General features: G+C 45.3%; 1 protein-coding gene across 5 annotated transcripts in view; it reads left to right on the top strand.

Moving 5' to 3' along the window:
• Positions 1–22909, top strand: part of SETBP1 (SET binding protein 1) — a 268728-nt gene that overhangs the window by 123683 nt on the left and 122136 nt on the right. For 4 of the 5 annotated variants that reach the window (XM_068667662.1, XM_068667664.1, XM_068667663.1 and 1 more), the window contains one exon: positions 1852–1923. The exons of the other annotated variant lie outside the window; for it this stretch is intronic. In XM_068667662.1, coding sequence (XP_068523763.1) covers positions 1852–1923 — 72 coding nt within the window. The remainder of the gene's footprint in view (positions 1–1851; positions 1924–22909) is intronic. 5 annotated transcript variants of the gene reach the window in all.

The following is a 22909-nucleotide window of genomic DNA, read 5'->3' as shown; positions in this document are numbered from 1 at the left end:
GTTTGCTTTTCTGTTATCTCTTCAGACTCGGTGAGATGAGCCATATAGTCAAGCTACCATCCTCACCCAGGGCACATACCATGCAGATCTTGACTGAAATTCCTTTCCTGATGGTTTTGGCTGGTGCTGCTCCTCTTCCTGTGGGCACAGCTCCCTCTTTTTAACCTGAGATCCCTCACCATGGGATGCCAACCTGCAAAAGCAAATGGCAGGAGTGGGGATTAAAGCCCACATGAAATTGAGCAAAGGAGACCCGGGCAGCTTTCCTAAGCCTCATGCACCTGCACAAAGCACGGGTCACACTTCTAGATGTGCACCAGCTTGTATTTCCTACTCAGTTACACCTCTTAACAAATAACTCCACTTAACAAATAACAATTACTTAATGGATTTATAGACAGGATCTCAAATGTATGGACAAAAAGTTAATGTAGACCAACAGCATCCACGCTCATGGAGTAGCATTGTATTGTGTGTCATTTGGGAACAAATATTTAGGGACAGCAAGTGAAGAAACCTCCCTAAAGCTTTATATTTCAGAGCAGAGATCTATTGTATTTCTTCAGTGTCTTGGCAGTGCTCTGGAGTAAGGGAACTTTTGTAAGGGAGCCTGTCCATCTTGGGGCAGAAATGTTTCTCCTCCCAAATGGTCCAGGTATACCATCTGGCCATAGCCTCCCACTGAGCATTGCAATGCATTGGCAATGCAGCTGTATGTCTTTGTCTTTATTCCTCCCTGTATCAGAGGCGTCTCTGGATGTATTTCCCTGAAACATGATATCTCATGAATTGCCAGTTGCTTACTTCAAACCTCTTTTCCCTTTAATACTCTATACTGAAACCTTGCTTGCTTGGAGTTGTTATGAGATGACTTTCACCTGGAAGGGTTAATCCAGAGGACTCTTCCAAGGCTGTCTTGCACCCCTTCTCCCCACACCTTCCCCATTCCCAGTCTTTTTTTTTTTTTTTTTTGGACCCGTAGCCTCGCATTTCTGTAATCTAAATGTGCAAATGCTTTGCAGTCACGGTCCAGTAGCTGGGTTAATCTCAGACCCCTAGAGTGGCAGATGGCTGATTTGTTGCTGATTCCAGTTACAGAGAATTGTGCCACCTATTATCTTTGCACAGGCTGCCGCTTAAAAGGATGCCTTGGGCAAAATCAGTGAAAAGCAAAGCAAAGCAAACGCTCTCTGATCTGCATTACCACAGGTGAAAATGTGAAATATTTCACCTTCATGTGAAGAGCTTGAGAGGTGGACAAAGGGGGTGAGGAGGTGCAAGGGGGAGAAGGGAAGATCTCATTTTTGTACCAGAAGCGTGGAAGCACAGGACAGAGTGGGTTTGCTAGAGTCATGATGCTGAATCACAACCACTTACCCTGTTTTAAATGGTTTTACAATGTGGTAATCCTTGGCTTTGGCTCCCTGCTTTAACTCTTAAACAAAGCAGATGGGTTGGCATCATGGGACACTGTCCTGCTCTTCCCATGCCTCCCCAAATCGGGCTGTCCGTGGCTCTACTCCCAGCCGTCATGGGTTGGGATGCACCCTGTGGCTGCCAGGCAGAACCTAGATGGCCCCATGTTGCCACTGTATTTGCCTGGGCCAGTCAGAAGAGAAACCTGCCCATCTGCATGAGTTAAGGAGAAGCCTGGCGGACCTTCCAAAACTGAACAGGGATGAGGCAGCTGGGGGTGAACCCCGGGACAGTGTGCTCAGGGGGTGGTGGGCACATAGAAAGATGTAATGAATTGGAAAAGAGCAAAACTTTGGATACTTGTGACCATTTTCCTCACAGTCATGCCCACAATGAAGGTTCTTTCTTTTCTCTTTGTTCTGGAAAACACCACAGAGCCAGATGAAGAATTTGGGAAGAGAGTGTGGGTTCCCTGTGCAGAGTCCAGTGACGAAATCTGTGAACAAGGTAAGAACAAGGGGTTGTGGCTGTGAAGGGTTTTGTTGCTTCCTTTTTCCCTTCCAAACCTGTTATTGAAGTGTTAGATGTGAAACGTAGGATGTGTGCGGCACAGGAACTGATATTCCAAGTGCTAAGTGAAAGAGCCTAAAAAGATCAAGCTAAATAGGGCTTCTTTTTAATGCATGCCATTATGATGGTTTGGGTTTTAGAACAGTTTGTATTGTATCCAAATGATCTATGTGTGAATAATTGTTACCAACCTCCTGACACCAGGACCTAATTAGGAAGTAAGAGCCTTAAATAGGCCATTTGCGTAGTGAGCTTCCATATGTCTCCTTGCGCAATTTATTTGCTTCACTCCATTGAGATATAATGAGAATGAAACTCCTCGAACTGCCTTTGACTCTGAGGCTCTCCTCTTCATCTCCTCTGCAGTTAGAGCCCACTATTAAAAAGATAATATCTATTTCCCTTTGTTCAGAAAGAAAAAGCTGCTGTACTGCTACCCTTATTCCAGATCATCCAAGTTTTCATATTTCCCATTTTCCAATGGAAATAGAAAGAGAAACAGCCAACCAACCTGCACACACATTTTTCTTAGCCTGTGAAAAATATAAAGCTGTCAGAGGAAGCACAAGGAAGGTTAGGACAGGCCGATCTCGAAGGCATACTATCCACTGTAACTAGGGCTCCTGAAAACCTGCTGCGGGCTGATGTCCTTGTTTCTCAGCTGATGTACAGGTCCCATTTAAAGAGCTCTAAGCTGTGTCTGGATTTCTTCCTTCTAGAATGTTAGCAAAGGGGAAAGGTTGGTTCAAGGATGCTGGAGTTTTGTCCTAGTTTTGAATATTTAGCTCAGTCTGGAACAACACGCATTCTGAGGCCCTCTGTTCATGTTATTTTGCAGAGAGTGTTCTTTAAATATTGTTTCAGATGATATCCTTTATTTCCAAACGCGTCTTACATGCATGACTCCACGCCATCCTTCATTCTTGCACTCCTGTCATCCTGAAGTTAGCAAAAATTAGATGGGGTGCCATTTTATATACGGCTGACCTTTAATGAGTGTTCAAAGTGTTTCTTTTCCTCTCCTCTCCTCTCCTCTCCTCTCCTCTCCTCTCCTCTCCTCTCCTCTCCTCTCCTCTCCTCTCCTCTCCTCTCCTCTCCTCTCCTCTCCTCTCCTCTCCTCTCCTCTCCTCTCCTCTCCTCTCCTCTCCTCTCCTCTCCTCTCCTCTCCTCTCCTCTCCTCTCCTCTCCTCTCCTCTCCTCTCCTCTCCTCTCCTCTCCTCTCCTCTCCTCTCCTCTCCTCTCCTCTCCTCTCCTCTCCTCTCCTCTCCTCTCCTCTCCTCTCCTCTCCTCTCCTCTCCTCTCCTCTCCTCTCCTCTCCTCTCCTCTCCTCTCCTCTCCTCTCCTCTCCTCTCCTCTCCTCTCCTCTCCTCTCCTCTCCTCTCCTCTCCTCTCCTCTCCTCTCTCTCCTCTCCTCTCCTCTCCTCTCCTCTCCTCTCCTCTCCTCTCCTCTCTCTCCTCCTCTCCTCTCCTCTCCTCTCCTCTCTCTCCTCTCCTCTCCTCTCCTCTCCTCTCCTCTCCTCTCCTCTCCTCTCCCCCCCTCCCTCTTTCCCTTCCCCTTCCCCTTCCCCGTCTCCTTCCCTTCCCCTTCCCCCTCCCCTTCCTTTTCCCCTTCCCATTCCCCTTCCTCTTCCTCTTCTCTTTCCATTCCCTTCTCTTTCTCTTCTCTTTCCCTTCTTTTCTTATCAGGGTCTTATTTCATTTCCCAGTTCAAGTCAGTTCCACGTGCAATGATTTTGTTTATGATAATTCAGTTGCATGTTCCCTTCCAGGAATTGCCATTGCCTTCTAGAAGAGAGGTTAGTGCTGGTCCCCTTACAGTGATAATTATAATCAGACCTGTCAGCCTTCACACAGTCTACGCTTATCACTTGCATTTAGGAGGATTTTTCCTGAAGCTTATTACCAGTGCAGCTTCTTAGGGAAAAATAGTCATGATTTTTCAGCTAATCTTTGATGGCTCTCAGCTTTGAAAGCACAGAGAGGAGCAAAATGACTGCCAGTTGCAGTTAAAGGCACTGTCTGTCCATCGGGGTGTAAAGCTCTGCATCTGGAGAGCGAGGATAGGACAGACAGTCCAGGGAGCACAGCATTTTAATGTGGCTGTGACATCTCTTCAGGTGTGTGGGAGAGGCAAGGCAGTGCTTTTTCCAACTGCAGCACTCCCCCTGTAAGCTCTGCAGACCTGCCAGACAAGAGCTCCGGGTGGCAGGCAGTCCTTGGCAGTGGCACCTTCTCTCTCCACTGTTTTGGGCAGCAATCTGTGGCTCTGCCCATGTCAAGCTGCTTGGCCGTGAATAGCCAGAGGAGTGGCTGCCGTCTGTGGCACGGGCTGGAGGTGATGGCTGGCATCCAGGGATGGGCTCAGCAAGGGACCAACAGACCCGCTGCCACCTGAAAATGACTCTGTGGCCGTGACTGACTGGCCAGTGCCATGGTGGGATGCTGCTCAGTGTTTTCTCCATCCCAGGACATACAGAAAAGTGCCCACCCTAGTGTTTTTCACCAGGAGAGGCGTCCCACCATTTAGTAGAATCCCTCTTGTTTTCACTCCATTACTCCCATTGATATGCTAATAACCTCTCTCTTTGGCTTTTGCTTTTTGCTAACTTAAAAAAGCAATATGACAGTTTATACCTTTTCATTAGTCTAAATGAGTGATGTATTTTTCAGTCCCTCCTATGTTATCACCATGCTCTTCTTTATGCTCTCAGAGAGCTGGGTTCCCTTGGAGTTGAAGATGGTCAGTGCTTTATAGCTTTTGTAGCAGAGGAAATGGTGGGACAGTGGGAACTTGTGTTCTCTGCAGTTATGTATTGACAGCGTGCAGGGTTATGATTTGCCTTTGTTTTATTTAAATTTACTGGCAACTCAAGATTTATTTACCAGGTGGCACTCCCTGAAGGAAGATAAATGCCACATAGCAAAGACTTCATCTATTATACAAACAGATTTGAAGGCTTTGCTATTGCATTTCCCTGCCTGCTGTAAGGAGTAAAAATGCCTTTGGCTGAGCAGAGTGATACTTAGTGGCAACATCTTATGACCTTTTGATCAGCTGAGATCTCAAGCCATATTAGTGGACAGATTATGATGTGATGGAAAGAGGGCCAGGAATAGCCTTTTTATCGTGAGATCCTTCCTGTGAATATCCTTTGTTATATTCAGGTGGTTAATCAGCGGGGCCAGGACCACCATTTGAAAGCAGGGGAGTGAAATATTGGAACAGGCAATCTAAACACACTCGAGTTTGCCAGCTCCAGTTGGATATTACAGCTTACAGTTTCTCCCTAATATTACCCTACCCTCCCATTTCTATCAAGCATGGGTGACGTTGCAACATTTGCTGTTACTAATAACCCCATTTTGGCAGAAAAATCTGCACAAAATGAACCCTAAGTCCTTGGACTGCAGGGAGCTGCAGTCCCCAAATCCAAGGGATGCACATTGTGAATACGGATATCTGACACTGAAGGGAAGCACTCACATGGAAATGTCTCCCTGTCATTTCTGAGATAATAACAGTAACGTTTAAACCTATTTCAACCCTATTTAGAAAAAAAGTGTAGGTTTTAAAAAATGTATAGCCCTGCTAGTATTTTTCTTTTCATGGAACCAGAGAGAAATGAGAATAACTCTTACATCAATCTTGCCTACTGCCTGCTCAGGATTTCTCCTTAAACTTTGTAGTAGGTTTAAATTAGCCTCCTTTTTATCTTAATGGCCAATATTAATATTCAGCATCCCAGATAATTGCGCATGAAGAAGAATGCTCATTCCCTGCTGACTCTGCATGTCGAGAATGGTTGTGCCCAAGTTTGATCTGTCTGCCAAGGCCACTTCTGGTGAGGAAGAAAAGGCGCTGGTGAAGTCTGAATGTTTTTTGGGTCTGCATGAGCCATGCACAGGCAGCTTCTGCTGGTTATGGATTCTGCAATATAGCCCTGCACGTGCTGGAGTGGGGATGTCTGAGTTGTGCAAGTATTGTTTCTTCTTGAGCCGAGTGATCTGCTCGTTTCTCCATAGAGACAGAAGAGCTGGCGGCGCATGACTCCCAAGCTGCTCTCAGCGTAGTGGGGATGCTGAGGCACCGGGTCTGGAGAACAATAGCTGCCACATCCCTAAGGAAGCTCTTTGAAAATGAGAAGGTTATGGAGGTGGAGGAAATGCACAGCAGGACACCGTCTCCTCTTATCTCCCCCAGCCTCTTCAATCAGGTGCCTGCTGGGCTTCCCACTCCTCCTGCCTTTAGCACTAGATCATAGGATCATAAGGCATTATCTGCTGGCATTAACTCATCCGCCATCCTCCTGGCATTATAGCTCCCCGAGTCAGGCAACTGCAGTGAAACATGGATGCTGTGAGCCCACACCAGGCTTTGAACTGCATCTGCCAGGGCTGCAGAGATGTCTAAGGAGGAGCTGCAAGGAGGCACTAGCTGCCTGACACCAGTCTCCACCACTTTTTCTATGGGCATTGCGAAGGGTGGGTGCTACACCAGAAAAGTGCTGCTGCTGAAATACAGCTGGGCAAATATACATGGGCAATAATACATATAAATACATGGACATAATACAATAAATACATGGATGAGTTCTGCAGCATTGCAAGCAAAGCTGTTTGAAGAGGTGAGCTTCTCGGAAAGGCGCCTGTCTAAGAGTAGCAGCTTCTGGTGGTAGCTTGGAAACCTTACCACAGAGAAGTCTTTGTGCTGTTCATAGTGATCAGGGTGTAGGTATGAAATGCTTCCACCCTGTAGTACATGGGTTTCTGTGGGGAGCAGGAGCTGGTCTGGGCTTGGGTCACAGCATACCAAGATCTTCTCTCTTAGTGTGGGATTGCCTTAGTGCCGCTGGGTCTTCTGCCAGATGGCCCCGGTCCCAATATGCTCAGTTCTTCTCAAGACAAGGTCTTGCACTCAACTTCTAGTTCAGAGGAACTCATAGCTTCAGATCAGCACAGAAGCTCATAGAGAACATCTTACCATCCTCCAGAGCAGTATGAGTAGAGCATATTGTAACTGCTCAAGGTGGAATGCTTTGTTGGGGGCATGCGATTTAAAGCGACAAGTGTTGAAGAGCCTACCAGGAAGATGACTGGTGTGGGATGGGAGAGAGGAGAGCAGTTTGTTTGTGGAGTTAAGCTGCCTGTGTACAACATCTTTGGCATTTTAAACATAGAACATCTGGTTCCTTGCAATTATTCTTAGTCTGCAGACACCAGTGATCTCTAGGTTTTCACTAAGAGTGATATCATGAACCAGCAAAAGACTATTGTTATAACCAAATTTAGAGCCATACACCTCCCTTCACCTTACAGGAAAGCAATGACCTTAGGCAGGAGAAGGGGAAGGACGTTTATGTCATACCAGTGCTTTAGGCTGCATCTGACTTAAGCAAAGTGGTGTCTGGGAACGTTGCTGGGCACAGGAGTGAATATACATGGGTATACTCAAACTACTATACCTTGGCATGCTTTTGGTCCATGACAACTAGCAAACTCTTAAATCATTCCTAACCATAGTTCAGAACTCATCCCAGTGAGCTGTTTGCATTTAGCTGCTGTGTTAGGGAAGCTAAGACATGGTTGTGAGCAGAGATATGAACTGCTCTGTGCCAGCTGGCCACAGTGCCTGGGAATATTTCTGGGCACATGTAACTTGCTAGTGGCTGAAGAGGCTCAGACCCAACTGAGAAACTGGACTCCATCATCCTAAACTCCATTTGTCAGCAGCAGGAGAGAGAAGGGAGCCACCATCAGGGCTGATTAAGCCTCTTGTGGTCCTAACATCTCCAAACTGTAGGCAGAGTCTGAGGCCACTGAGCCTACAGGGCTCAACATGCCAACAGAAGAGAGAAGTCCATACTGGCCCCATAAAGGCTATAGTAGAGTTACATGTCCTGCATATTTATGAGTTACCTCCCCTGCTTCTCTGAGCTCAGAGAAGTTTTAAGTTATTGAGTTTTCTTTCCTGAAACAGCAAGGGCCAATTTCCATCGCAGGAAGAGTGTCCTTCTCCCTTACCATGTGGAGATTCCTTTTTCAGTAGGCTCCAGCCATTAGCCTGGTGTTCTGTGTAATTTCATTTTAATGGTTTGGTGGCTGATAGATAAATGTGTCCATCGGAGACAATTGTCTTAGACAAAAAGTTAATCGTCAGTTGGCTTAGATTTAATAAAATAGCTCATGGAAGGATATGGTGTTATGTCATTTAAGTACCAGGAAACTCTCTGTTTGATAAAGTTCTGTTTCAAGCTATCCAAATATATGGATGGATTTTTTCACACAATCTGAAACCTAGATGAAGAAATAGCTTTGGCTCCACTATTGCAACCAGAGTATAATGTGTCATTATCTTTTCTTTCACTGAAATCTGCTCATTCACAAGATGGTCTGATACAACAAATTGAAGTGTTTTGTTTAAACATATCAAACAAAACATTTTCACTTCAAGAATACCTCATGTGTTTGGTCACAGTGGGGATGAAGTTATTGATCGAATCTGGCACTTATTTGGAAACATGACCTTAATCTGCAGGTACCAGTGATGAATGTATTTTCCCCAGGTATTTTGGCAAGTCAGATAAGAAAATTATATTTTTGACGTGTTAAAGATGTTCCTTTTTAGACAAAGAAAGTGATATCCCAGCTGTATCACTGAGACCCAGTGCCCTGTGTTGCTTGTTAACAGCTCCACGTTTATTGTTTCGGTGTCCCAGTTTGCTATCGAGTATCAATGCACTGCTACATACCAAATAATCAATACTTCTGTCAGTTGAGTATGCCCTGGAAATATAATATTACTGTTAACATCGATCCAAGCAGCAGAAATCAAGGCATCAACCTCTGCAGTCATTATTTGCTAGCACTCTGGGTTTTTGCTTGCAGAGCAGCCAGGTTGAAAATCGCGACAGCCACTGTCCCCTGGGACTGATGTTTTTGGCACTCCCTCCTTCCGTGCCTAATAACCAACATGGACATGAGCACAAGCATATCAGTGCACACATGACCTGCAGATATAGTGCACAGGGCTTCATTTCAGCCTTCTGCGGATGCTGGGTGCAGCAAAGCAGCTACTGGTGGAATCCAGAGGCAGCAGCCTGGTATTGGTGGGGTGGAAGGAGGAGCGGTTCTCCGCGATGCTGCCTGCGCACCCCTGCAGGTTTGGCATGCCGTGCCCTATCCTTAACAGCTTCGCAATGAAGTTGTGAATGAAAGTTTGGCAGATTGATTTTAAGATTGTCAGTCCTCCCAGAACCAGACCGGAATTTCATTAACTAAGACAGAAGCATGATTTCCTATAAGCTCTTCCCAGATTTTACTAGATCCAGATAAATTAAATCAGTATTTTATCTGTACACCACCAAAATTAGTTGGCATGGTGCTCCCCACACAGGAATAATATTGTTCCAGTCCCTTGTATTTCATCAGGACCTGCATTATGGCACTGATAGCATTTCTTTATGAGGAGCTCTGTTTGAACAACAGGAGTGCTGGGGAAGGAAAACCCAGATGTGAGCAGGGCATAACCTCAGAGAGGCTCATCAAGGAGACGTGGGCATTTGGGAGAAGGTTTGGCTCCAGCAAGCCATAATTCCCCCAAGGAATCAGCTAATGAGAGTGGGAGGAGCCTACCCTATGGCAGGAGCAGCCGCAGCTGCCTGGCTCCAATGTGGACCAGTCTGAGTCTCGGTGACCCCTCTAGTGTGGCTTCCTCTGCTCAGCCATCCCTGGGAGCGCCGAGAAGCTGGCAGAAATGTGTTTATGTGAGGTACAAGAGATGTATATTTAATCTTTCTGGGAGGAACCAAGGTCAGGTTTGGTGTTCTGAGAGCAGTCTGATACACAATGCGATGCTCTGCATCTACTGGAGTTTCCTAAAACTCATCTTCATATCAAAGATTAAATTTTTGCACTCATTCAGATAGGGAAGAAAGAGCAATTCAGATCCTCAGCCAGCTGGAAGTGGTGTGATCTACAGCTCACGACTGCTACTGTGCAATACGCAGAGTCAGAGAGGAGGTCGTCATCAGCTGTGGCTGTGTGCTGTCAAAAATAAATAAATAAATAAATAAAGACACACAAGAAAAAGAGGCAATGTCATTGCTGCACACTCTTCAAAACATTTTTTCCTTTCCAGCAGCATCACCTCTTCTCTGTACAGCCTCAGCAGCTTGCTGTAGTTGCTGAAACTGAAACCACAAATGATGTCATTATATCTTTTTTTCATTGGAAGGTGAATGAGTGGCTATTTCTGCCCTTATCTCCTCTTGTAGATAAAATGCCCCAAAATGCCATCATTGAAGTTCAGAGGTCACCGGTGACTTTAAAATCCTCTCCAATTGCCTTGGATCAAAACCAAATGAAATAAAAATCAATGTGTGAGTCAAGAGGCCAAGACACCAAAATGATGTGTCCAACGCAAGCAGCTTGCTGGTTTCAGAGCATTTCTGGCAGCCATCTGCTTGTTTGAATTTGAGGATGTGACGCTTTTAAAAGTCAGAGAAAAAACACACGCTCGACCACAGTCTTCAGATATTTTGCTTGATAACAGGATTCTCTTTTTTGTGCCCATTTTTTTTGCAGCCTCAAGAATGTCCTGTTTTGCAATCATACTGTCAGCAGGTGTTCATGGTACTGAAGCACCATGTTGTGTAATTCTCTAATTTAAGAAAAAAAAAAAAAAAAGCTTTTTGAATCCTCAAAACATTATCTCCTCATCCCTCTTCATGAATGAGCAACAAAACAGAGTGTGTTATTAAAACTCAATAGCCCCTCATTTATTTACATAGATAATGATTGGCCCTTTTTAGCTAAAAATATACTTTTTTATTTTTTTCTGTTTTTTCACTCTACTCCTATTTCACCTCTGTGATCTCAGCCTTGTCCTGTGGAACAAAGAAACCGATGTTTTTATGGATGGTGTTAACTGAGACACCGGTGGCCGAATCACATTTAAGAGCTAAATTCCCCTTTTATTCTTGAAGGTGGTTGGGATCAAAGCACCACGAGGCTGGGGCTGGAGGGAGAAACTTGAATTCACAGTGCATCCTTCCCGTGAACAAATAAAGACATCATAGATCCTCTTGCTACCAACGTGACCCCTTTAATCAGCAGCATGTCCGCAGCTAAGAAGACGGCATTGTGGTAGTCCATAAAAATCTTTGCCACAGTCAGAGCATCATAAAGCAAATGTGAGATTGTTCCCGGCCCAAAGACTGCATGACATTAAAAGGTTCAGATGGGAGTCAATGTATGGGCAGAAGCAGGCAGGCAGCTGTGGGAAAAGGCTTTTGGGTGCCTCTCGATGCAGCCAGCTGTGGCCAGCTGTTACTGGGCTGTCTGCATGGCGCTGGGAGAGGTTTGGAAGAGGGCTGGAGGCTGCGTAACGAGAGCCTTTCCTCTGCTGGAGAGACAGCCTTGGAGAGGAGATGAAGGTACGTTAGCAGAAGTTGTTTACCCTCTTACTTGGCAATTGCGTAGGGAAAACATTCTTTCTGGACTTTTTAAAAAAATATATATGAATAAGGCATTCATAAAGTAATGAAAGCTACATTTTCATCGATTATAATGACTCCATTAAATTCTGGACACTTACCACATCACAATGTTTATCTGCAAGGCAATATTTCCCCGTGCTTAATAAAAGGGAACAGCAGGAGGACCGCAGCAAATTTAAGCCACTTCTAGCACTCAGTGTCAGGATTTTAATGGCACCCACATTGCCTTGGCTTCTTTTTATATCTTCACCTTGCTTTATGTGACAATACTTAGTTTTTATGTTATGCTTTTTGCACATAAATCTCAGGGTCTCACGAGGCAGAGCGGGACACTGTACCCATTTTAGAGAACAGAAAAAGCACTCAGTGAGGCGACTTCATTGTGGCCACAGAGCAGGTCAAAAGCACTGCTGGGAGAAGATCTTGATCTTCTTAAATCCCATCCCAGGAGTGTACTACATCTCCAATGGCAAACTTTACCCGCTTGTAGACAGGCTCAAGCCAGGGTGTGAATCTTTTACACCCTGTGTAAAAGCAGTGCAAGAATTAGCCTTGCACTAAAGCGGAGTGAAGGGAGTGGGCATCATCCCATTGGCTTCATGGGGCCCTGGGTTGCAACCAGATAATCTTCCCTGACAAAGTCAAACACTGAGAGTTGCTAACAGCATGAGAAAAATCACTTTGGTAGAGAAGTAGTGTGGTGCTCCCAGTGTTTTTCTTCCATTTTTTTGTCACTGACCGTCACCTGTTTGCTCTTTCTGGAGGGATTTGCTGTAAGTCCTGTTTGGCACAGAGAAGGGAAGAGATGATCTTCCATGCCTTGAACTTGCCTCTTTGTTATCTTCTGGCCTCAGTGCTTTGAAAGCAGCTTGGGTTCACTCTTCTTTTTCTGAAGCTTTGTGGGATTCACCAGACCCTATGTTGGGGTTCACTCCCTTGTTGAGGTCTGGTGGTGGCAGTGATGTAGGAGGCACCAAGGCATGAGGACGGTGCTCTAATTCCCTGTGACATCTTATTGTGACACTATATCACCCGTAATGAACCGGCTGTTTTGGGTGGAAAGGCACCCACCTGCTTAAAATGAGCCTGTTCCCCAACCTTGTGCATATATGGGGGTCCTAAAAACTCCTGAGCAGGGGCTTGATCTTGAAGCCATCCTCCTGGTATCCAGATCGGGAATCTGGGGTGTTCCTAAACTGCCCTTCTATGTTATAGATGGCCATGCTGGCCTTACCACAGACTTTGAGGGACTGCATGTCCTTCCAGCCATGCAGTGATCCAAAATCCTCTTTGGCCATCTCATGCCAGAGCATTTTCCAATGAGGTTTTTTTTCATCTTCTTTCTTTCTTTTTTTTTTTTTTTTTTTTTTCCTGTTATTATTCAAGGAAGACAAGGGGGCTGGTGTCTGGCAGCTCCAGAAATCCCAGGGAGCCAGGCTGCCAAACACCCTCTCCCTTTGGCATTGGAAGCCTCCGAGAGAGGAGCTGCCTTTGATTTGCAGTGACGGAGGATATGACGGATGAGCCTCTCCGGGCTCCCTCCTCCTTGGAAATGAGCTGTAAATCTAAATGGATTGTATCCCAGTGAAATCGGCCGATGAATGAATCAATCAGGCGGGCTCAGAAATCTTCCCACTGCTTCCAGGGAGAGGGCGTACTCAGAAACGACTCCCTGGTAATTGAGGAACCATCCTTCCACGCGGCTGCAGAGCGGCTGCCACTGCGGTTTTCCCCATTAAGGCAGCCTGTGGTTGTGCAGCTAGAGGAGGGAAGTGGGCAAGAGCATCCTTCCTCGGTGTCACTTAGAGCATGGTGCTTGGACAACATGCCTGCAGACTGAAGCAGCCAGAGCAATCCCAGTTCTAAATCCTGCTGTGGTCTGCCCATACCAGCCTGACTCCCCTGTGAGGCAGCTCTGGAAGGGCTCAAATTAGGGAATGAGGATGCTCGGACTTTAGGTGCTGCAAGCGTAGAGCCGTTTGGTAGTGACAGAGCTGAGCTGAGGAGGAACAGAGGTGAAGAAGAGGCTGAAATGACTCGGCTTCCCACATCAGATTTGTTTCTTCCACTCATTTCTCCCCCATTGCTCAGTTCATTCAAAGCTGTGATCCTTCCTCTCTGTCTCTGTCAGGTGGACAGAGCATCCCAAAGTTTCTGCCTGTAGATAATTGCCTGATGTGCAAAAAAAAAAAAAAAAGAGCAATCAGCTACACGAGAACTGAGCAAATTAAATGTCTGAGCAGTGTTTCAAAAATGAACATGGGCGGCATCAGAAATTTTCCATCAGCTGTAATAACGCCAATTACTTTGCCAATTGCTGATTCCACCGTGATTTGTTTAGTGCAGCCGTGCTTCAGCCTCTTGCCTGGTCTGATAGGCTTTGTTTATGCTGACTGTTCATTTGCAGACCTTCTCTCTGTGTTTTTCTCATGCTTTTCTTTCCCCCTGGGCCGATGTGAAGCCTTGAATCATCCTCCTGCCCCTGCAGTCATTGCCAGCCAGGGCAGGCATCACTGAGGGGCAATGAGTTTTGGGGGAGCAAGAGATGCTGCTGCTGTTCCCAACTACTCAGTGAGTGCAGAGATAACCTTCCTCACCCCCCTCTGCCACCACGTGTAAAAGCCAAGGAATCCTCCCAAGAAGCAACGCAGCTTGTCAGGGAGAGGGCAGCTGGAGCCTGCTGGGGGCAGTGGCCCTTGGCTGTCACTTGTTTCGGGGAGAGACTTCATGTCTCTCCAGAGAGCAAAGTCACACGAGCACACATGCGCTTGCACATGAAGTGAGTCTCCTTGTAAAGTTATAGGGAGCTTTTCATTGTTGTTTACATTCAAGGCCATGGAAATTAATGGGTGTCTCCATAGCCACTTTGCACAAGAGCTGTGATTCTTCTGCTAATTGGGGAAGAGAGCTAATCAGGGACATTTAAGGAGTGCATCTGCCTGACTGACAAGTTGAATGTAAACCACTGTGATATCTACCCAGGATTTCAGAAGCTGCTTGAATTCCCTTCCCTGACTTGGATCAGGGATATGGGGGGCTGGATAGCATATCCTCCTCTGTCCCCCTGCCTGAGATGCCAAAAGGTTGCTTCATCTCCCAGGTGCAGAACAGCTTCACCTGCAATTTTCCTCCTCCCTTTGCATCACTAGCTCCTCGGTGACGGTGCATTTTGCACGTACCATTCTTTCTTGCAGCTGCTTTATGTGGTTTTGGCTGGCCACAAGGAGAGGAGATGGCTTGTGCTTGTGCCTCCTGGCTTGCCTTCACAGCCAGCTCCAATGTGCAGGTGCCTGGAGAGCACCACCAGCAAGGAGAAAGAACAAAGCCACAATAGCACCGACCCCAGAGACAAAGCCCTGGGAGGATTTCAGCCCAATGAACAGCAGGTTGATCACTCAGGGCTTTGTTGTGCACCTGGTTTTACCCTGGTCTTTCCATGACAGGCAGCTGGGGAGATAACATGAGCCCACCGTCACTGGGGTGCAGCAGGACTTTTCCAGCCATCCCCAAGGGGCCGTGAAGGAGCCCCCAGAAATGTGAGCTGACCCACGAGGTATCAGATAGAGGTGAGGCCATCAGCTCTCTCTGTTTGTTCCCTGCTATCAGTTTCAGCTTTGCAGCTGGTAAACATGCAGGTGACACACTTTGCTGCCCACAGCCCTCCTTGTCACCAGGAGCTATAAAAGATCCCCTAGACATGTTTTCAGCCCTCACACTTCATACCAGCCACAAATAGACACAAAGCAGATGAGCTGCTGGCTCACGTCAGAGAAATGTGGCAAGGGGAGTTGGTGGGTGACCCACCTAGTAACCCTAAACGAGGAAAATTAAAGTAGAGGAAAGCTTCAGATGGGATGCAGTTCCTTTTTCCAGCAGTGTCACTGCTATGGACCTCATTCCTCATTGCCTCACAGTTTATGTTTTCCTCCAAACTGCATGTGGGTCTGAAAACTCCCTTTACACAGTCCAGTGGTAATATTTTTCATCCACTTTACATTCACTGTAGCACAGCTGCCACGGTCACCAGCTGCAAGCCTTTTTTTTTTTTTTTTTTTTTTTTTTGTGAAATTGAGACACAATAACAATATTTTTCCAAGTCACAAACCTACTCTGTGGTCAGGTTAAAAATAGATGAGAACAGCTCCTACCTCCTGTCTTATCTGCAGGACAGCCTCCCATTCACAGGCAGCTTTTGTGTGATTATTTGTGGAACCATCAGTAAGCTTGTACCATATTCAATTAACCTCCAGCTAAACCAAACATTTTTAATGTCTTGGGCATACCCAAAGATTTTCCTAGCCAGAAAGCAGGCAAATCAAGATCAGTGAAGATTAGCCCCAATATCCTTGGCCTTTTTCTTTATTTCACCCCATCCTGCATAAAATTACTGAGCACCGTTGTGGGGTCATGACGTACCTAATTTTGCTTGTGTGTGCTGTGATCCCGTAATTCACTTAGAGATTTAAAGTGCCAAAGGGATCACAGGGCTCAGGGTGGCTCTGTGGGTATGGCTTCCATGGTGTTAATTTTAGGGAAGGATGGGTTATGTCGCTGCACTGGAGTGCTGCCCCGCAGACCCATTACTTCGTGCCCTGCATCCGCATCCAAGGTTGGAGGTGGGCACCAGCTGACCAGCCCTGCAGGTCTGTCTGCTGCTGGCTAACCTGATGTCTTTGTGGAGCCATTCAGCAAAGGAAATAAAGGAAAGTTTGTCATCAGTCTCATTAGGGAGACTTCACTAAGTAAAACCCAGTGGGTTCCCCTCTGGGTATATTTTCCAGCATAGCAAAAGGGAAGACAAGCAGTGGTACTGATGCAGGTCTCACACTGAGCACTGAAGGCTTTACTCATGTCAGACTAATGGAGACTTTGGAGACTTGCTTCTTCTCTGGTCCAAGACTGCAGAATACAGTTTTGCATGAAAAGACAGGGGAAATACCAGCTGACAGCCCAATTCAGAGAATGGACAAGGAAAATGTGCTGCCTTCAGCTACTGCCCTGTAAACATTTCTGCATGTTTATGTCCCCATCCATGAAATGGGAACATTAGTAATTCTCTATCTTGCAGAGAGTTAAAAAGCTAAATTAATTACTGTTTGTGAAGCTAATTGAGATTCCCAGATGGGCACTGTTTGGTACATTGTAATTATTATTATTATTATTATTATTATTATTTCAATTGAGACTTGGCTCCATATAATTAGTTTGCCATATCTGCAACCAGGTAGGCTCTCTAAAGCTATTTGGAGGCATTCCTCATGGGACTGGCCCACAGAGTGGCATGGGGAAGCAGTGGCAACCAGGGCTGAGTGGTCTTCCAGCTTTTCTTCCTCACCCCAAACCTGCTCCCGTGTCTGTGCTCTTCAGAAAGTCACCTGTCTGCAAGGGAACAGAAACCATTTAGGAAACCATCCCTACGACAAACATGTACACCGTTATAAATTATTATATTAACTTGGACATGTGTGTGTGCAGTGGAGCAAAGCACAGAGGTGGATAAAGTCCAGTCCAAGGAGGGAAAAGGTTTCCTAAGAGCATTTAAGTGTCTCTAGGCTTGGGCATCGGTTTCTGCCGGGTTAAGCTCTAAATAAATTATTGTGTACTGTGCACCAGTCACACACTGTTTTAGTTTATGCTCGCAGGTGCTGCCTAGCTCAGTAATACTGAGTTAGCTCAGTATTTGCAGCAAAGTCAATAAACACTGAGGCTGTCATTACTGAAGATTCACTTGTCAAACACTTCTCCCACTTAAAAGTAGCACAACAGTAGTAGAACAAAAAGACCTACTAAAATGGTGCTGGTTTTAAAGCAAAGCATCCCTTTAACATTATGTAAGAGCTATAGGAAGTATGTTATTTTATTTATGAATGTGGAACTCTGTCTATTCAATATTTCCTGAGTCTGGGTTTGTCTGTTTTGCTTTTCCTTTCCTTTCGTAAATAAGCAATAATTGACATTGAGACATTCAAAGGAGTTTTAAGGATCTTGAATCACCAGCAGCTTTGCCAGAGGTTTCATCTGAGAGAAGCTAAGTCAGTATGAGCTGGAATGCTGGGGGAAGAAGACAAAAATAATCAAGTCAATGTGTCAAAAATGGCTGTGCAACTTAGGCTGGAGTTGTGCTTGTTTACAGACAGCATGTTTTATCCAACTGGTTCTTGCTCTGCCCAACATCAGCTGTGAAATGTCATTCTGTAGGATTGTGCTGATAGTTTCCCCTGCAATTCTTCTTCTCTTCCATACCTGAAATGTTTGATCTGTTCCTGCTCTCAAGGGCTTTGAAGGGATATGAAACTGCCAGGGCTGCTCCATTTCATCTGCTTCTTGTGTTTCACATTGCTGCAAATGGTGGTGTCAGCACAAATTTTGAAGCAGGTAGTCCAGTTACATTTTGTGTGTGTGAAGCTCAGAGATGGGCTCGGTGCTGGGAAAATGGTTTTAAGTAAGCTGAGGTGCTTCGTGGTGGTCACATCTCTGTTACAGCTGGAATATAGAGTAGGTACTTCCATGCTCCTACCAAGGCAGGGACACATTCAGCCCAATGCCTATATCCAATGCAATCAATTTTACTGTCATGATTTTTTTTGTGTTCCTGTAATCTTGGAACAGTTCGTCTAAATTTGCCAAGATAGGCAAATGTGAAAACATGTTATTTAGCCTAAAAGTAACTGGGAAATGAAAGCATTTTTGCTCATCTCTGAATGAATAGGGGACTAAATTCCATTTTCCAGGACATGTTGGTGGACTCTGGCACATGAATGCCTTTAAAGGTCTGCCACTCTGGCTCCAAAAGATTGAAATGAGCGTTGTCATCGGTGCCATTGTGTCTTTAGGTAGGCAGTGTGGGGTTAAAGGGAGAGAGTTAATGTAATAAATAGATATTTAATCTTTATGTCCAGCTTGAACCTGCAAATAATAGAGGCACAACCAGGATGCTTTGGCTTGCTAAGTGTCTCACTAGCTTATCGCATTTTAGCCAATGTACCAATGGAAAGAACAGAAATTTTAGACCTACGTTTGCAGGATTCCCCAGCGTTGCTATCAGCAACCTCCCAAACCAATCCATTCAGTTGGGCCTTTGATGTGCAATTAAGCCCAGGAAAAAATAGCTTTGTATAATGTATAAATAGAAAAGAGGAGAGATAAAGGCAGTGTTGAAGTCGCTTGCTGACAGCTTGGCATCCGAACGTTAAAGGTGCATGCCACTACCTCTGCTTAAGAATGAGTCCTGAAAAATGTCTGCTGCTTTCCAGTTTCCATCCCCCTGAAAATTAGCACTTTATTTACTTTACAGTTGCTTCTGTTCAGCTGGGGGGTAGAAATCTGCAAAGCAGACTTGATTTGTCTTACCAGAAAAAAATATTTTTTTTAAGGAAGAAAATGATGGCTGCTCTCTAAGACAGTGTTTTTATTATATTGTTTTTCTCTTTATCTCTATAAAAATAGCATTCTTGCAGGAAGCCATTAGGTTTACCCATTCTTCCTGATGAATAGCTGGCATGTGAAATATAGACCTCTTGCATGTTGCAAAAGGTCAGAGTACATGATGTGTTCTTTGAGCATCAGGGATAAGGCAGTCAGGCACATTTTGATTAACCTGACAAAAGGGTGAGATAATCCAAGTGGAAGCTACAGTATTTGAATGAACTTCAGCTGTTAATGTCTGCTGTATCTGAAGGTCTGACTGATCTCCTGCCAATTTTATAGTCGCGTAGCTCCATGGCCGAAGGGGAGCTATCCTGCTTTACATCAGCGGGAAATTCAATTTCACCTTCTGGAGGAACCAAAAATAACTGGTGCCAAATGATGAGGCAAACCATTCAACTCCAGAACTTCAAGGAAATATATGCAGGAGAAAACAGGCTGACAAAGGGTGCAATTATCATCCTACCATTACCCATCTAAAAAGTCCCAGCTGGGCTTCCAGGCCCCATGAGCAGCCAAAATGGAACTCCAGGCACCAGCAAGAGCCAGGCACACTGAACATCCAAAGCACCATTATCATCATCATCTCTAAAGAGGAGTTGTGCAAAGGCTGAATCAGGCCCCATTTCAATGTAAAGCTGGATGGTGTCTCTTGGCTCATCACATCCATCCCCTGTGTCCTGTAAGCCCCTTAATGCAAATCTATTAAGTCCCACCTCATCCATAGTTTGGTTTCTTGTCACCTCTGCTTCTTCCAGGTTATAGCCTTAATTTATTCATGCCCTCTTCTCTCATGCTAACAGTGTGCAAATGAGCTTAAACAGCTTGCTTATCTCCCTGGTATTAACCTCCGATACATCAGTAGACAGCAAGTGCATCCTGTCTGTCTTGTTAGACTCACAGAAGCCAAGAGAGGTTTTCCTCCAATCTGAGGAGCCCAGCACCCAGTTGCTGTGTGAGTCTTTGCTGGTTGCTCCTCATGCCGCTGAATTGCTAAAGGATGCTTGGGAACTCAAGGCATCTTCACTGATAACATGGCAGCAAAATGATAGAAAAGTGGTCTCAAATGCTACTTTTCCTTTTTGCAACCTTGCAAAGACCTTGTAAGAAGGTTTTGCCGTGCATGGCTTTGTTGTTTTTGCAGGAAAACATGAGATAAAATCTCCTTGCATCTTTTTGTGGCTTCTCAAATGGAGATAAGTGTCAGAGTAACAACAAAAATCTGCAAACAGAAGGTCGGTATCCCTGGTAATAGAGAGTGGGGAGGGCCAGGGCTTGAGGCTGAACTCATTTCTAGATGCATATGCAAAGCAGTAATAAATGAGCTACAGTTTATTATGGGGAGAGCATCAGGTCTTCCAGCTGCTCTATTAGGACTTCAGGCCAGGATATTTAATTATGCCATGGCCTCCTCCTTTAACCAGATTATCCCAGTGACATGGTGACTGCTGTGCCCTGCCAGCGCCCTCAGGCATTGCTCCCTCTCCTTTGCTCCTCCTGGCCCTGCTGGCTGGGGAGGGAGGATGCTCGGGCTCACAGAGGGATCACTGGGAGCTCCCTGGTTTTTATCATAAATGAAAAATAAGAATAACCAATGTCTATAAGAATGGTTAGGATTTTTAATGTTATTTAGCGTACCTGAGATCTTATAATAGGGAATCTTTCAATATGGCAAGCATGGAGAAGGGCAGTTTTGGTAGCAGGACTTCTTTCTTATGAATTTGCCCATCTGTGTGCTGCAGAGAGCAGAGACTTGTTGGTGTGTGTCCCCTCCTCTTCCCTCCTGTGCACAGTACCAACTCCAAATGCAACCACTGTGGTGGGACCTCTCTGTGCCCCCCACATCTCAGCTTCAGTCACCCCCCAGAAGCAACATGCTCATGATCTGAAGGCTGTGGTGTGTCCCAGGAGGATTACGGCTGCAGCAATGCCACCTTCCCAGGTTGTCTTTGCTGGATGCAGCTCTTTGAGCAAAAACCTCTTTTTTCTACAAAAAAAAAAAAGCCCTCAGCCTGTGTTGCTTGAGGTGAGCCACCCCAGTGGGGGTCCTTTTCCTTTAGCATTTATTTTGTCCCACCACAGTCTCAGTGATTCCTCTGTGCAATGAATTTCACTTTCTTTTTGAGAAGGGATAATAGTCCTTACGGTGCTCTGAAGTGCCATGTGAGAGTGGGGCAAGGCTGATAGTATGACTATCACAAGGACAAAATCAGTGAGCGTGGAAGAGAGGCATGTCTGTGTAGCTTCCCAGGGAGAGCTGCCAGTTATTGTTTAGGTTTTTGTACTTTTGTAAGAGAAAGTGTGGGAGGAAAAATATATATATATTTACCGAGGTAACGTTTTAATTTTCTTTTTGAAAGGCATGCTTTCTACTGAGAGACATGGAAAAGAGAGGACATAAATGAGACTGTGAAAAGAACTGGACATTTCTTTTTCTCTTAGAATATGAGAAAATATACTTCCTAATCTATTTTACATAGACTTTTCCCCCAAAAATATTGTTCCTCATCTCTTTTCCTAAATTCTGTCACTATCTCCAGTCCTGAATTGACATGTGACCTGAAGCAAGTGACAATGTCCCTGAGACTTGGTTCACCCTTCTGCAATCCTGCTATCACTGAGGGTTTTAATGGTCTTCATTCATTAAACTCTCCCAGCTTCTTTCAGAGCTCGAAGTGAGGGCGGCACTACAAACATGAAAAGTCTGGGGAGAAACTGTCACTCCTGTTTGCTCTAATGAGACTTTTCTCCTAGAGAGGACATATATCCCATCCACTACTGTCATATATGAGCAGCTTGCTCTATGCGCTGCAAAATATTCCTAGAGGTGCCATTCCTCAGTTAGTTTTATGGCAGCTACACCTGGCTGTCTTCTGATAATAGCAAAATTGTGTTTCCTTAATGCAAGTTTCTGGTGAAATTGGTGAAGAATTTTTGGAATATGCGAGGCAATTGCTTTGCATCACCAACAGCCACTAATTTATGCTGCTGCTTATTATACAGCACTTCAACCAGGCAGGCACCCAAGCCATTTCTCCTGTAGAAGAACAACCTGAGATGGGCTATTTGGGTATGAAATAAGTACTGAAGTCTATCACGGCAGTGGAAAGCTGCAGTCATACATCACTGCATGACATAATTTTTCATCATCTTCTGCCAGCTGAGCTGTGATGAAGGTGTTAGTAAGTTTGTCAATTGTCAGGTCATAAAACTGATCGTCAAGAGTTGCACGAAAATGTGCAAACCTTTGAAAGCAAGCCAGGCTTTCAGGCTGCTCCAGCAGTGAAATATTGGCCTTAAAGTTTCCAATCCCTCAACGGGGGCCTCAGAGGAGGTACAGGCAGCCCCCTGTGCCCTGCGTGTCCATGCTGCATCGACCTTAACATCAACATGTCCCATGTGCTCCTCCAGCCATGTTTCCATTGAGGATGGCCTCTTATTTCAGCAAGGCACTGAAGAGATACATGTTGGGTTGTGTAGGCTTCCCAGTCATTTCTTACTCAGCACAAAATGCAGTGACAATGATCATGTGTAATGGGATGAGATAACTAACCAGTACAACACAGTGGTTACGTGAAGTAACAAGCAAGAAAAAAAAAAATCAAGCAAGCTAAAGATCGTAGCCTAGAACTGGAGAGGAGGGAATAGCAGATGATTTTGCAGTGGCCACTTGTTGCAAAAGAGCACTTTGGCATTTGGTGAGTAAGCCAAGGCCTGCTCTGTTCAGGGGAGCCCCAAGGTGTTGATTTACAACCAGCTAAAAATGCTGCAAAACTTTGAAAGTGTATTTACAGCTTTCCTTTCCCCTGTCTGCCTGCTGGCACATATGGAATTACGAGGTACAGGTTTGGGTCATTACTGTGGTTTTACTCATTTGCAATTGTTCCATGCAGCATTTGGGGGCATTTTATGGATCCCTAAAGAACCACAGGCCACCCCATGAGAAACAGCCTGGGAAAGTGAGGTGGAAAATTTTCACTTCGTGTGTCACTGAAGTTCCT

The sequence above is a fragment of the Anas acuta genome, chromosome Z (genome assembly GCF_963932015.1).
Source record: "Anas acuta chromosome Z, bAnaAcu1.1, whole genome shotgun sequence".
Classification (NCBI taxonomy): Eukaryota; Metazoa; Chordata; class Aves; order Anseriformes; family Anatidae; genus Anas; species Anas acuta.
This window is presented reverse-complemented; position numbering and strand designations above follow the sequence as displayed.